General features: G+C 45.9%; 2 protein-coding genes across 3 annotated transcripts; both read left to right on the forward strand.

Annotated features, from left to right (window-relative positions):
• Positions 1-963: 963 nt before the first annotated feature.
• On the forward strand, positions 964-9,341 carry INHBC (inhibin subunit beta C). The gene is made up of 2 exons (XM_079139137.1): positions 964-1,485; positions 6,446-9,341. The coding sequence occupies exons 1-2, from the start codon at positions 1,170-1,172 to the stop codon at positions 7,186-7,188; spliced, it is 1,059 nt and encodes a 352-aa protein (XP_078995263.1). The 5' UTR covers positions 964-1,169; the 3' UTR covers positions 7,189-9,341.
• Positions 9,342-9,385: 44 nt separating this feature from the next.
• INHBE (inhibin subunit beta E) lies at positions 9,386-14,528 on the forward strand. Of its 2 annotated transcripts, XM_079142498.1 has the most exons (3): positions 9,386-9,997; positions 11,062-12,403; positions 12,652-14,528. In XM_079142498.1, the coding sequence occupies exons 2-3, from the start codon at positions 12,106-12,108 to the stop codon at positions 13,407-13,409; spliced, it is 1,056 nt and encodes a 351-aa protein (XP_078998624.1). In that variant the 5' UTR covers positions 9,386-9,997; positions 11,062-12,105; the 3' UTR covers positions 13,410-14,528. The 2 variants fall into 2 exon arrangements, with proteins under 2 accessions (XP_078998624.1, XP_078998623.1); XM_079142497.1 differs by lacking the exon at positions 9,386-9,997 and having other exon boundaries at positions 10,435-12,403.
• Positions 14,529-14,645: the final 117 nt, after the last annotated feature.

The following is a 14,645-nucleotide window of genomic DNA, read 5'->3' on the forward strand; positions in this document are numbered from 1 at the left end:
AAGTAGCTCAGTGGTAGAGCACTCGCCTAGCATGTACAAAGTCCTGGATTTGATTCTCAGCACAGGAAAAACAGAGAGAGAGAGAGAGAATTTTAGCCAAGGCCATCTGGCTGAAAGGCCTGTGCTCCTACCTCCACCCTTCACCCTTCCCAGGTAACACCCAGCTATGGAAACAGAACCCTTTTCCTAGGGACCCACTACTTAGGACTTTTGGAAGAGAGCTATGAATTCTGAGAAATCTCAAAACTTCTCTTCCTAGGCAGAACAAACTCCAGAAGATGAGTAACTCTAGATCTTAAGCCTCTTCCCCATATTTAAGACATCCCTCTGAGGACACAGAAAACGTGGCTAGGATACTTACCTTCCCTCTCCTCACCTTAACTCTCAGATTGACAGCTTTGAGCCCTATGGAGGGAGAATGAGAGAGAAGCATCTGGTGAAGAATGCAGCTCTCAGTTACCCATGCGATAGTGACCTAAGTGGTACCCTTCTTGTTTGAGAGCCACCCTTTAACTGTTTGTGGTTTGTTGGTTCATTGGTTGGTTTCGTTTTTTTTTTTTTTTTTTTTTTTGGGGGGGGGGGGTGCTGGGGATTGAACCCAGGGCCTCATGCTTGCAAGGCAAGCACTCTACCGACTGAGCTATCTCCCCAGCCCCAAGTTGGTTTTGTTTTTCAGTCAAGTTCCTGCTTTGTTGCCCAGGTTGGCTTGCAACTCCTGGGCTCCAGAAATCCCCCTGCATCAGCCTCCAAAGTAAAACTCTAAAAATCTCTAATCACTCCCTTCCCACCCAGGCTTCCCAGCAAGGCTAGTGATCTAAAGAGGAATTTTATCTCTAACCTTTGTCCCCAGGCCTAGCAGCTACATGGATAATAAGTGTCTCTCAACATTGGCCCAGTGACATCTCTTTCCCTAAACAAACCAACCCCTCCTCACATCCCCCACACTGCATTTTCACTGACTAAGTGTTGGCAGCTCCTGCCAAGTTCTACCTGTAACTGGCTTCGTTTTACAAGTTAGCTGTTTGGCTGCTTTATCACCTGCAAAAAGGAGTCATGCCAGCAAGACACATTCCTCCCCGAGCCCCTGGCAGCTAGGACAAAGTTGAGACTACAACTATTGAGACGCTGAACCCTGGATTTGTGTTGTTCAAAGAGGATCTCCCCCAGCAATGACCCCCTCATTGCTCCTGACCTTTCTACTTCTGGCTCCAGCTACAGTGGCCAATCTCAGAGGTGGCAGTCAATGCCAAGCATGTGAGGGGCCCACCATGGACCTGGGGAGCCAGCGGGAGCTGCTTCTTGACCTGGCCAAGAGAAACATCCTGGACAATCTGCACCTCAGCCAGCGCCCAACGCTGAGCCGTCCTGTGGCCAGAGCTGCTCTGAGGACTGCACTGCAACGCCTCCATGGTGGTCCCCCCCAGGGAACACTTCTGGAGGACGACAGGGGACAAGAATATGAGATCATCAGCTTTGCTGAGACAGGTGGGTTCCGGGTCTGCAGTTCTGCCCCAAAACCTGATCTCTCAAGGAAAGGAAAAGTCTCCCCACCAACTTCACCCTGACTTCCTCCATCAAGTCATCCAACTCCTGCTTCCTACAGACTGCAACCCTAATCCCATTCTTTCACCCCAACTTTCTCTGATAGCTCACACCTGACCAATGAACAGCTTGACATTAGTAAATTTCACTTCTTAAGAAATTTCTTGCCCTCATCTCCTCTGGCTCCTCTCTGTATATGCCACATAAACCTCCACAAGCAATGGTGTGAACTCATATATTTCCTGGGCCTGGACCCAGAGGTTTTTGCTATGGAGCCTGTACTTTCTCTGGCTCCAGGACCCAGTTCCTCCATTCTCTCCTGCTTCCTCCAGATGTCTCATTTGGGTGAAAAAGAAAAAAAGTAGATCACCAGGACTACAAGACTTCTCCATACCTCATGTCTCCATGTACTGCATATCAGAACAGGTTCAAAAGAAGGTTCAGAAAGATGGATAGAGAATAAAGGGGGAGAATTTATTCCATAGAGGAGGGAGTAATTGAAGAATTTAGTGGGCATCTGGAAAGAAGATCAGGAATTCTGAGACAGGACCTGAGAAACAGAATGTAAACTGAGACTTTGCAAGCTTTTACTTAGGTCTGAAATACCCTTCCCTTTCTGGTCCCTTAACCCAGGTAGCACCTACTGCTGTACCACTTCAAGACCCAGCACAAACTCTGGTGCCAGACAACCAGGATTCACATTTTGCTCAACCACTTATTAGCTGCATGACCTGGGCTGTTAATAGTTTTCTTGTTTGTAAATGTGTACGATGAGGATAACTGAGAGTATTAAATGGGCTAATACAGATAAAGTTTTTAGAATGTTGAAATAGAAGGGAGCAAGAAATAGAAGACTCAGCTCCTGCCCATGAGGTAACTATGGCAAGAACCTCTTCTCTCTTTAACTTCACATGACAAAAAGGGATAAGACAGCTCTCTGAAGTCTCTTTTATAAGGACACTAATCCTCTTCATGAGGGCTCCACCCTCTTGACCTAATTACCTCCCAAAGGCCCTACCTCCTAATACTATCACAATGTGGTTAGGATTTCAACATATGAATTTCAAGGGGATACTTAAGTCCATAACAGCCTTTCCCCACAAAACCTACGATCATTCAGTAGTCTAGCCCAAGTTTCTTTAAAACAAGGTGGCTGATCAGGCACGGTGGTGCACACCTGTAATCCTAGTGGCTCTGGAGACTAAGGCAGAAGGATGGAGAGTTTAAAGCCAACCTCAGCAATTTAGTGAGGCCCAAAACAACTCAGTAAGACTCTTTCTAAATAAAATATTAAATTTTTTAAAAATATATACGTATATGTATATGTATAAAATGGGTTGGGGATGTAGCTCAGTGTAAAGCTCCCCTGGTTTCAATCCCTGGTACCAAAAAAGTAAAATGAAAAATTTAAAAAAATCCATGGTGGCTGGATTCCAAGGGGACAATTTCAGTGTGTAAATGATTTTCAAACTCCTGTATGCACCTTGCTCACCAATGTCCCATTGACCAAACAAGTCATTGTTACCATGCCCAGGATCAGTGTAGGATGAAACTAGTCAAAGACATGAAAATCAGGAGATATTGTTCACTGGGGACTGCCAATATATATAGTCAGCCTTCTGGCCCCTAATAATTCCTGTCCCTGCCACACAGAAAATACAATCACAGCCTCTCAGTCCCTCTCCCCAAAATTTTCATCCCACTATGATATCAGGACCAGGCTTGAAGTTCAGGAGCTTATCATCTGAAATCAGGTGAAAATACATGACTCTCCCTCTGGTAAATTTCTTCAGGTGGCTGGACCCTCCATAGTATCATACTGCCTCATTAAAGTTGATTGTGAACATCTTCTCACAACTCCATGTTCAATGACATCATATTAGTAGCTTGAGATCAGACATTGTGGGAGAATTTATACTACAGAAGTTGGCAAACACTGCAAATTAGGTCTTTAAAAAATTTTTCCCAGGCTGGGGATATAGCTCAGTTGGTAGAGTGCTTTCCCTGCAAGCACCAAGGCCCTGGGTTCAATCCCCAGCACTGCAAAAAAAAATAAAAAAAAAAAAAAAAAAAAAAATTTCCCCTGGAGACCAGTTATTCAACATTTAAACTAACACCACTGCTTATGTCCTAAAAATACCAAATATCTGCCTACCACACACGTAAACATACAGTGCTGAGGCAGGGACAAGATAGACATAATAGACCAGGTTGGTTGTGCACACCTGTAATCCCAGTAAAGCAGGAGGATAGCAAGTTTGAGACCATCCTCAGCAAATTAGAGAGATGTAAACAACTTAGTGAGATCATATATCAAAATAGAAAAATAAAATGGACTGGGGATGTGGCTCAGTGGTAGTTCAATCTCTAGTACTAAAAAAAAATTCTCAGGCTGGGGAGATAGCTCAGTTGGTAGAGTGCTTGCCTTACAAGCACAAGGCCCTGGATTCAATCCCCTGCAAAACAAAACAAAAAAAAAAAAAAAATTTTTCTTTAAAACTCTATATGTTTTCTAAAATAATAAATTGTGGGGCTGGGGATATAGCTCAGTTGGCAAAGTGCTTATCTTACAAGCACAAGGCCCTGGGTTCAACCCCCAACACTGCAAAAAATAAATAAATAAATAAATTGTGGTCTACTCATCTAGACAAAAGGCACCCACTCTATCAAGACAACAAACACTTAGGCCAAAGTCAGTGCTGTGGGACAACACCCTGAAGATTCTTAGAAGCCCTTTTGTCTAGTTGAGAGAGTCTACAGAACATCACCTTAAATTCTAGATCTCAATAAGATATGAGAACTTAACCAAGGGTTTTACAGCTGACATTTTATTGGTTCTTAACTTTACTCTGAGGCCATGTTTAACTGGCAGTGCCCTGGATTTGATTTATATACTGAGGTCACTTTTTGCTTTGAGAACCTTTTGTCAGATAAAGAAGGGATGAAGAAAAAGGAGTTTTAATATTCAACCTAGCAAGTCCTTTGAGAAATATTTTCTCTAAATTCTACTTGAAAATTGAACAGTTCCTTTTTTTAGTTCATCTCTCTCCTGAAATGCCTTATCATAGGCAGCTAAAATAAGCTAATTGGCATTTTCAGGATTCTGCCTGGAAATATCTCTAGCTAAATTCACAAGTTTGTTAGATATTGTTTCTGGCTTCCACGTTACCGTAGGTGATAGCCAATACACAACTCAGGTTCCTTTCTCTCTAGCTTCCAACAGCAATTTCTTCATGGTTCTTGCTACCTTCACCAATAATCTCTTTCTTATCCTTCTAACCTCTGCCTGACACTCAGTCCCAAAGCCAGTGCTACATAATTTAGATTTTTGTTTTGGCAGCATCCCACTTCTGATACTAATTTATTTCAGTTATCTATTAAAATAATACACTAGCACAAAACAGAACACTTTTTGTGGTGCTGGCAGTCATATTCAGGGCTTTGCCCACAATAGATAAGCACTCTACCACTACCACTCTACCATTGTGCTGTACCACCAACCTTATGGAGTCTTTTATTCCCCCTGGTACCAGAGATTGAACCCAGGGCCTTGCACTTGCACAAGCCCCAACTACCACTGATTCACCATGCCAGCTTATTTTTTAAATTTTATTTTGCAACAGGGTCTTGCTAAATTGCACATACTGCCTTGAACTTGTGATTTTCCTACCTCAGCCTTCCAAGTAGCTGGGGTTACAAATGTGAGCCACTGTGCCTGGCCTCATTTTTATTCTTCACATGGCCAGGCTAGGGATTTTCCAAATCTCTATGTCCTGTTTCCTTTTAATTATAAATTTTATCTTTAAATCATTCCTCTTCTTTCTCATTTTACTATATGCAATTTTTAAAAGTTGTACATCTTTTTAAAAATTTTTGTATATTTTTTTAGTTGTCTATGGACCTTTATTATATTCATTTATTTATATGTAGTACTGAGAATTGAACCTAATGCCTCACACATGCTAGGCAAGCACTCTACCACTGAGCCACAACCCCAGCCCTAAAAGCTGCACACTTTGATCTTCAATATTTTGCTTAGAAATTTCTTCTGCCAGATAGCTCATTACTCTTCAATTCTGCCTCTCATGAAACCATAGAATATGGACACAATACAAATTTTTTGCCACTTTGTAATAAAGATGGTCTTTATTCCAGTTTCCAGTAAGATATTTCTTATTTCCATCTGACACCTCATCGGAATTGCACCTTTCCTCCCCATATTTCTACCAACATTCTGATCATGAGCACTTAGGTAATCTCTAAGTATCTCAGTTTCCCTATAGCTCTCCTCTTCTTTAGAGCCCTCTCTATAATTGCCCTGAACACTCTGTTCAGGGAAATCTAGGCCTTTTCTAGTGTGCCTCTCCAAATTCTTCTTACCCAGTTTCAATACCACTCCCACGTTTTCAGGTATTTGTTATAGCCCAATTTGTTAAAATTGGTAACCTATTCTCATTACCAATTTTTTAAGCCCCTTTTGTGTTGCTATAATAGAATATCACAAATGGGGTAATTTATAATGAACACACATTTATTAGCTCATGGTTCTGGAGGCTGGGAAGCCCAAAATTAAAGGGCCAGCATCTGTTAAGGATCTTACTTTCATTATTCCCTGGTAGCAGGACAAAGAGAAGGCAGTTTGGGGGATCATAACCTTGTCCTTTTATAAGAAACCATTCCTGTGATAAGGGCATTAATCAATTCATGAGGGATTTAATCTCCATGACTCAAATCCCTCCAGCTCTACCACATTGGGGATCAAAGTTCTAACACATTAACTTTAGGGGACACATTCAAATCATAGCAAATGCCAAGTGCCACAGAGAGCTCAAGTATGCTGGAAATAGGGAGTTAGAATTGACACTTAGAAATCTGTAATGACTGGGTCTTCTTGTGTCCACAGGCCTCTCCAACATCAACCAGACTCGTCTTGATTTCCACTTCTCTGATAGAACTTCTGGTGGCATGGAGATCCTGCAGGCCAGCCTCATGTTCTTTATACAGCTCCCTCCCAATACCACTTGGACTATGAACATGAGGGTCCTTGTGCTGAGTTCGCATGACCCCAATCTCACCTTGGCTACTCAGCAGCTGCTGGAGATGGATACCACTGGCTGGCACCAGCTCTTCCTGGGGCCTGAAGCTCAGGCTGCCTGCAGCCAAGGGCACCTTACCCTGGAACTAGTACCTGAAGGTCAAGTAGCCCCGAACTCAATCATTCTGGGTGGGGCTACCCATAGGCCTTTTGTGTCAGCCCGGGTAAGAGTTGGTGGCAAGCACCGGGTTCACCGTCGAGGCATTGACTGCCAGGGAGGGTCCAGGATGTGCTGTCGACAAGAATTCTTTGTAGACTTCCGTGAGATTGGCTGGCATGACTGGATCATCCAGCCTGAGGGTTATGCAATGAACTTCTGCACAGGGCAGTGCCCACTACATGTGGCAGGCATGCCTGGCATAGCTGCCTCCTTTCACACTGCAGTGCTCAGTCTGCTCAAAGCCAACACAGCTGCTGGCACTGCTGGAGGGGGTTCATGCTGTGTGCCCACAGCCCGGCGTCCCCTGTCTTTGCTCTACTATGACAGAGACAGCAACATTGTCAAGACTGACATACCTGACATGGTCGTTGAGACCTGTGGGTGCAGTTAGTCTTTGTGGGATGTAGTAGCCCAAGCTGGAATGAGCGAATATAAATATGCCCTCACAGAGGTGTCCTTCTTCAAAGAAGGAATGATTCCAGTCCTGCCTCTATCTAGAATGTGGACTGCATCTTCCAGAGCAACTTATGGAAATTATCCCATCTTTGACTTGAGGAGATCTACCTCTAAGAAGAATCACTGTTCTATCCTCATGACAAGTAACCTCTCTCATAAAGCATCATCTATTCAACATGTCCTTCATGCTTAAACCCCACACCAGGGACTTTGATCCACCTCCAACCATGAGCGATACCTTCTGGTTTCCATGCAATCTTCACCCTTAATCAACCTCATTATCTACTATACCTTTCTGCCCTTACCACTTGATGGTCCTCATTCCAGGATAGTGGTCCCCATTTCAGGATAGTTGTCCCCACTCCAGGATAGTTGATTTTTCTGGCTGGCTCTCCAAAAAGCCCCTTCCTTGGATTCACCAAAGATTATTGTTCTCTGAAGTGACACTTACTCCCTCTGTGTATTGAGACCCTTGCCTAAGTGGGCTGCTAATGCTCTCGGCACACTCTCATCCATTTTTGTCCTTTTTTTTTTTTTTTCTTTTTTGGTACCAAGGATTGAACCCAGGTGTATTTAACCACTGAGCTACATTCCCAACCCTTTAAAAAAAAATATTTTATTTAGAGACAGGGTCTCACTGAATTGCTTAGGTTCTCAAGTTGCTGAGGCTGACTTTGAATCCTCCTGCCTCAGCCTCCTGAGCTGCTGGGATTATAGGCATGCACCACCACCCCCTACCATTCTTTGTCCTTTTCTGCCCTGCACTGTGCCCTTGAAGACTGACTCACCTGAGCAACCTCACCTGAGCTCCCAGTTTCCTGCTGGGTTTAACAAAGGGAGACCCAAGCAGGAAACCAAGAAATAGGAGGAGTCAGAAGTCAGACTATTTCTAATTCCTGCTACTTGTTTACCCACATGCCATGATTCTATGTAACTGTGGCTATAGATCCCAACTGACTACCCCATTCCATGGCTTCAGCTCTGCCTCAGTTTCTGATATCACTGTTTTGACACTGATGTTTCAACATCCCTCATTGGTTCCCTTAACCCTTCCTGTAGCTTCATAAATAATTCCTCTACTTAGTCCTCTTGATGAAGCAGACACAGTCAGTTGAGAGAGCTCCTCTATCTCAACACCCTACCATCCCGGATGACACAGAGCCTAACTTCCTACTCTCTTTACATGAACTCCTCAGGGCTAAGCTATTGTACCTGTCTCATACTTCCTACCTCCTCTTCTCCCAGGATTCCTCCTCCATCCTCCCAGAACTATCCTTTGATGGTCTCATGGCTAATAAAGAACTAGATTTTCCCTGCTCCTTTCTTCTCTCTGTACTCACTCCAAGAAATGAGACAGATTGATCATCAGTCAAGCAAGCTGACATGGTGGGAGGCAAAGGCATGCTTAGGCTGGCTGCTGGGACCTTTGGCTTGTCTTCCTTTTATCCACCCACAGGGCTCCATCCAGGAGTCCTGCCTAGAAGCTGGAACTGATAAAGGTTTTTCGAGTGGGAAAAGAGGAAAGCCTGGGATATGAGGAAGGGTGGCATTTGCTCAGAGACTAGGACCTCTTTAGACCTTTGCCCTTCTTCCCCTATCATCTCCTCTCTTTGGCTGAACAGCCCTGAACTATGGGGTCGATAACGTCTGCAGCCCAAGGCCGAGTTTGCGCAAATCTCATGTGTCCTTTGGGGAACGTGATGTCTGTGTTTGCTCAGCTTATAACCCCCTCCTATCAGGTAAGAGGTCCCTGGAATGGGAATGCTGAAGGAGAAAATCTGAGAGGGACCTCCTGGAGGACTGTATGTCTGAGTTATAGGGCTTCCTGAGCAACCCATGAAAGTCATCCCACCTTTGACTTGAGACCTTCATCTAAGGAGGTCTTCTGGTATCTCTCCTGCTTTCTACCAGTGTCTCCCTACTTCACTCCTGTCCCAGATTTAACCTCCTTTCCTTCAATCCCCAGGACTGAGACTGGGATAAGGTGAAGTGAGGTACTCACCTTGGAACGAGAATTTTAAGAAGCAGGCAAAAAATTCATGAATCAACATAAGCAATGTTTTAATGCAATTTTATTTATTTATTTATTTATTTATTTATTTATTTTTGCGGTGCTGGGGATTGAACCAGGGCCTTGTGCATGTGAGGCTAACACTCTACCAACTGAGCTACATCTCCAGGCTGCAATGGTTTTTAAATGTCAAAATTAATGCAAAAAATCCATGATGAACAAAATAGCGTATTTTTAAATAAATACAGGATCCATATTATTCCCTTTATTTTTTGGTTCTGCTTTTTGTAAAAAGGGGAAAGAGTAGGTCTGTTTCCTTCCAAACATTTTCTTCCTGAGCCTTGTAGCCCTTACCTTCTGACTCCTTCAGGCTGTTCTCATTTGGGCAAGACAAGTACTCCTGCTTCTGCTACTTCCTTACCAACCCCCAAACCTATCGCTACCCCCAGCCCCCAACCAGGTTGGTGGTAGGGCGGGCAGGAAGGCAGATGGCTGGGGTATTTATAACCTGGGAGCACTTCTTGGGAAAAGTGACTAAGATGCTAAGAGCATATTTATAGCTGAGTTCTGACGTAAGTGTCAATGGGGAGGTAGGGCCAGGCCAGGCGTAACAGCAAGAGGGTGGGAAGAGCTGGAAATTGGGGGCATCTGACAGGGTGTGGAGATGTGGGGTCAATAACTCCCACAGCCAATTCTTGCTACTTCCCATGACTCTGTCTCCTGTCACCAACAGGTAAGTCCCTCTGGGCACAACCATGGACAGACAAGTCAACTTTTCGATCTCATGTTTCAGATCTCAGGGGCTAGAAGACTGTTACTCACCTGAAGCAACTAACAGAAAAGGAGTTAGGAACTTGGGAAAGTACTAGCCAAAGGATTTGAATGTTTCAGGGCCTGAGGAGAAATGCAGGGTGGAAAGGAGCATCTAAGAGTCTCATTGTCCCTTCTTTTCTCTCCTTTCCACATGGTGCCCTAAATTTCTAAGAAAAGTCTGGCACCAAACACTGTGCTCCATTGCCACATTGTCAGTGTGATGAGGTCTAAAACCAAAGGTGGCAGCGATACATTCCTAAGGATAGCCTTTGCTCTCTGGCAGTGGGGGACAGTAGAGGAACCAGCTCTTCCCTGACTCTGGGGGGGGGGGGGGGGGCGAGTGGGGGCCAAGGGTCTCCCACAGTGAGAAGGTAAGGCACACTCTTCCCATCTCTTGATTCCCCAGAGCAGTCTCTGGGAAGCTCTGGTCACTTATAAACCAGCTGCTGTCCAGTGGCACAGCACTGCCACATGGTGGACACTGGTGGTACTGAGACCCAGCCCTCAACATGCGACCCCTTTCCCTTGGTCCAGAACTAGAACTCTCTTGGACAGCTCCACCAGCTGAACAGCAGGAAGAATAAGTGGTGCAGGGACACATTTCCAAATCACACTACCTTCCTGACAGTTTTCTCCCTGCCACCTCCCCCAGCTTCTTGAAGAAACTGGGACAGACTGAGAAAAGCTAGCCTGAGGCCCATCCTGTTAAATGTTCTTTCTACTCCTATTTAAAGTCATTGAAGACTAGGCAGCTGACATACACCCTGTAGTCCAAGCTACTCAGGAGGCTGAAGCAGGAAGATCACTTGAGCCCAGGAGTACAAGACCAGCCTAGGTAATGAAGCAAAACCTCATCTCAAGAAGAAATTTTTAAAAAATCAGTGAAGTATAGTAAGGAGGACTGAGACTGGGAACTAAGGTTGCTGTACTCTTACTTTGTTCTCAAAAGCTCTTAAACTGCCCATTTCCCAACTCCATTTACAGAGGCCTCTCACCACTTCTTGGATACTTCAAACTTAGACAACTCCTACAGCACCCTGAAAGAAAGTGGCAGTTGGGTACAGGCCCTCCCAAGTCGCATGCCCTTCTGCCAGCCTTGATGGACTCTGCCCTGCTGTAAGGTTGCATCACTACCACCCCCACCTCTCTGGGTTTCCCCAGACATCACAGTAGCACGTCCCCCACACCTTGCTCTGGCCCTCCTCCACATTGTGCACCAGTCCAACTGGACTCTGGGCGGACAGCACAGGCAGGGTCAGGGGGTGACTTTATGTCCCGTGGCACTGCCACCTTGGCTTGAACAGGAGGACTCCGTTCTCCTACCACCCCCTAACCCCTCACCCCTGTTTCAGTCCCAAGTTCTAGAAATAGACCATAATTCTTCTGGACCAGAGACCCCAGAGAAATAACCATGGAACTAACAGCTGCCTCACAGAAATTGCTGCCAGAGTGGTGACTGGAAAAATAGAAAGACTGGACTGGGGGAAAACTGCCCTTCCCCACCTGGCTCATATGGAGTCCCTCCTCTGAGTCCCAGACCTTGGGAACTGAGCATGTGAAATCATCCTCTTTCTTGCATCATGTGTGTCCACGTTGTCCCCCCCACCCCCGGGGCCATGCCCCTGCCTCAAGCCACCACAGCCAGATGGTGAAACCCGAGCTCCAGGGGGGACCTTCACCCCCTGCAGGAGCCTGATGGGCAGCACAGCTGGCCAATCCTAAGGTTCAGAGGGTAGGTCTGCTGGCTGACCACTAGGTGAGGAAGCCCCAGGCATTTGGCTCTAAAGAGGCCCCAGGTCAGTAGCCAGACATGAACTGTGAGGGTCAAACATAGCTACCCATCGGACGATCCACTTACAGCCTTCCTGAGTCCCAGGCCATAGAAGACAGGTAGCCCTACCCTTGGTCAAGGGTAGCTGTGGCTCTGGTGTTTGGCGCTGCTGAGCCCTTATTGGCCCCCAGGCAATCAGACTCAATAGACGAGCAACTGCCATCCAAGCTTCTGACCCAGGGTCATCCACCAGGAGCATGGGGCTCCCAGATGTCCAGCTCTGGCTGGTGCTGCTGTGGGTACTAATATGGGCACAGGGCACAAGATCTGCATGCCCCTCCTGTGAGAGCCCAACACTGGCACCCCAAGCAGAACGAGCTCTGGTCCTGGAGCTAGCCAAACAACAAATCCTGGAGGGGCTTCACCTGACCAGTCGTCCTAGAATAACTCATCCTCCACCCCAGGCAGCGCTGACCAGAGCCCTTCGGAGACTACAGCCTGGGAGTGTGGCTCCAGGGAATGGGGAGGAGGTCATCAGCTTTGCTACCATCACAGGTGGGTGAGGAAAGACATAGGTAGAGAGAAGATAGAGAAAGGGAGAGAGAAGGTAAGCCTGGAAGAGAGGCAGAGGGAGTGGGGTGTGGCAGCAGACGAAGGAGCTAGGGCACGGAACAGTTAAGACACAAGGCAGTCCCTTTTCTTTTTCTAAAAGTGGGTGTGAGGGAGAGCAGTGGGCAAGCTCTGGGGAGCTTCAGAGGAGAGTTATCTCTTCTCACATTTTTCTTTCACTGTCTTTTGAGCAGACTCCTCCACTTCAACCTGCAGCTCCATGTTCACCTTCCACCTGTCCACTCTTCGGTCCTACTACCTGCACCATGCCCGTCTTTGGCTGCATGTGCTCCGAACCCTTCCTGGCACTCTTTATCTGAGGATCTTCCGATGGGGCCCAAAGAGGAGGCGCAGAGGATCCCGGGCCCTCCTGGTAGAGCACCAAATCACTACCCCAGGCTGGCATGCCCTGACTCTGCCCTCTAGTGGCTTGAGGGGTGAGAAATCTGGTGTCTTGAAACTCCAATTGGACTGCAGACCCCTAGAAGGCAACAACACAGTTACTGGATCACTGAGGTGGTTCCTGGACACAGTTGGACACCAGCAGCCCTTCCTGGAGCTTAAGATTCGCATCAACGAGCCTGGAGCAGGCCGGGCCAGGAGGAGAACCCCCACCTGTGAGGCTGAAACCCCCTTATGCTGTAGGCGAGACCATTATGTAAACTTCCAGGAACTGGGATGGCAGGACTGGATCCTGCAGCCTGAAGGTTACCAGCTGAATTACTGCAGTGGGCAGTGCCCACCCCACCTGGCTGGCAGCCCTGGCATTGCTGCCTCCTTCCATTCTGCTGTCTTCAGTCTCCTTAAAGCCAACAATCCTTGGCCCGAGGGTACTTCCTGTTGTGTCCCTACTGCCCGAAGGCCTCTCTCTATCCTCTACCTTGACCATAATGGCAATGTGGTCAAGACGGATGTGCCAGATATGGTGGTGGAGGCCTGTGGCTGTAGCTAGCGAGAGGACCGGGACCTGGGGGTTCAGATAGAAGAGATCAAGTTGGGGGTTCTAAGTAAAGGGCATCTGTGTCTGGAGGCATCAGATTTCCTGATCCACACCTCCACCCAACAGGCCACCTGGCAGTATGACTGGGTTGACCCCTATGCGACCCAAATTCACACTTTCTTGTCCTAGACTTTGGCCTTTTTTTCAGGCTGGTTGATATGTGAGCAAACGGGTAAAGTATTTCCTCTAAAGAGGACTACCCAGACAGCATGATTTTCTACCCCAATCCCTGTGAGAAGATGGCAGGGACTAGTAGGGGAGGGAGGGAAGGAGAAGGCAGAGAAAAATCACTTGGTCTCTACCAAGAAGAGTAAATCCTCAAGAAAGAGAAGGAGGAAGCAGAAGGTCCAGCAAGCTTGGGACAGGGCAAACAGGCTAGCCAAGAACGGGGATTGCTGAGTGCTTTAAGGGAGGGTCAAGAGGGAGATGAACAAGGTGCCAAAGAAGGGTGTTTAAGAGAACCCCAGAAATGGGAATCAGGAAAAAGGGATGCTGAGCCTAAGAGTTCTCTGATTTTCCCTGAGGAAACAAACATTTATTATTATTATTATTATTATTATTATTATTATTATTATTTTATTATTATTATTATTATTATTTTTGTTATGGGGATTAAACCCAGGGGCACTTAACTACTGAGCCACATCCTGAGCCCTTTTTAATTTTTTTTTATTTTGAGACATGGTCTTGCTAAATTGCTTAGGCTGGCTTTGAATGTCACAATCCTCTTGCCTCAGCTTCCCAAGCCGCTGGGATTACAGGTGTGTACCACTGTGTCCAGCTTATACTTTTCTAATAAAAAAAGAGAAAGCAAATCAACAAACATGAATCATGAAGAAGTACTGAGATGATGGTCCAGAGTAATAGTTCTCAAAGTGTGATGTGGGGACCTCAAGGAGGACCCTGAGACCCTTTTGGGATTTCCACAAAGCCAAAACTATCTTCATAGTAATATTAAGATGTTATTTTGTCTTTTTTATTCTCATTGTCTCAAAATTGTACAATGGAGTTTTCCAGAGTGTGATAAGCAATTACATCATCTTTCTGACATCACTATTAATGGAATGTGAACTTGTGTATTCTTGTGTTATAATTTTTTGTTTAATTTCAAATATGATGAATTGGTAGATCTAAGTTTCATGCAAAAAAAAAGTTCAATAATTTTGAAGAGCATAGAAAGGTCTTCAA

The sequence above is a fragment of the Sciurus vulgaris genome (assembly GCF_902686455.1).
Source record: "Sciurus vulgaris genome assembly, chromosome: 5".
Lineage (NCBI taxonomy): Eukaryota > Metazoa > Chordata > Mammalia > Rodentia > Sciuridae > Sciurus > Sciurus vulgaris.

Bases quoted from the DNA above. Each gene is read 5' to 3' on its own strand.
- INHBC (XM_079139137.1), top strand. From the start codon at position 1,170: ATGACCCCCTCATTGCTCCTGACCTTTCTACTTCTGGCTCCAGCTACA. The intron at 1,486-6,445 runs GTGGGTTCCGGG...TTGTGTCCACAG, and splicing joins CATCAGCTTTGCTGAGACAG to GCCTCTCCAACATCAACCAG.
- INHBE (XM_079142498.1), top strand. From the start codon at position 12,106: ATGGGGCTCCCAGATGTCCAGCTCTGGCTGGTGCTGCTGTGGGTACTA. The intron at 12,404-12,651 runs GTGGGTGAGGAA...TCTTTTGAGCAG, and splicing joins CAGCTTTGCTACCATCACAG to ACTCCTCCACTTCAACCTGC.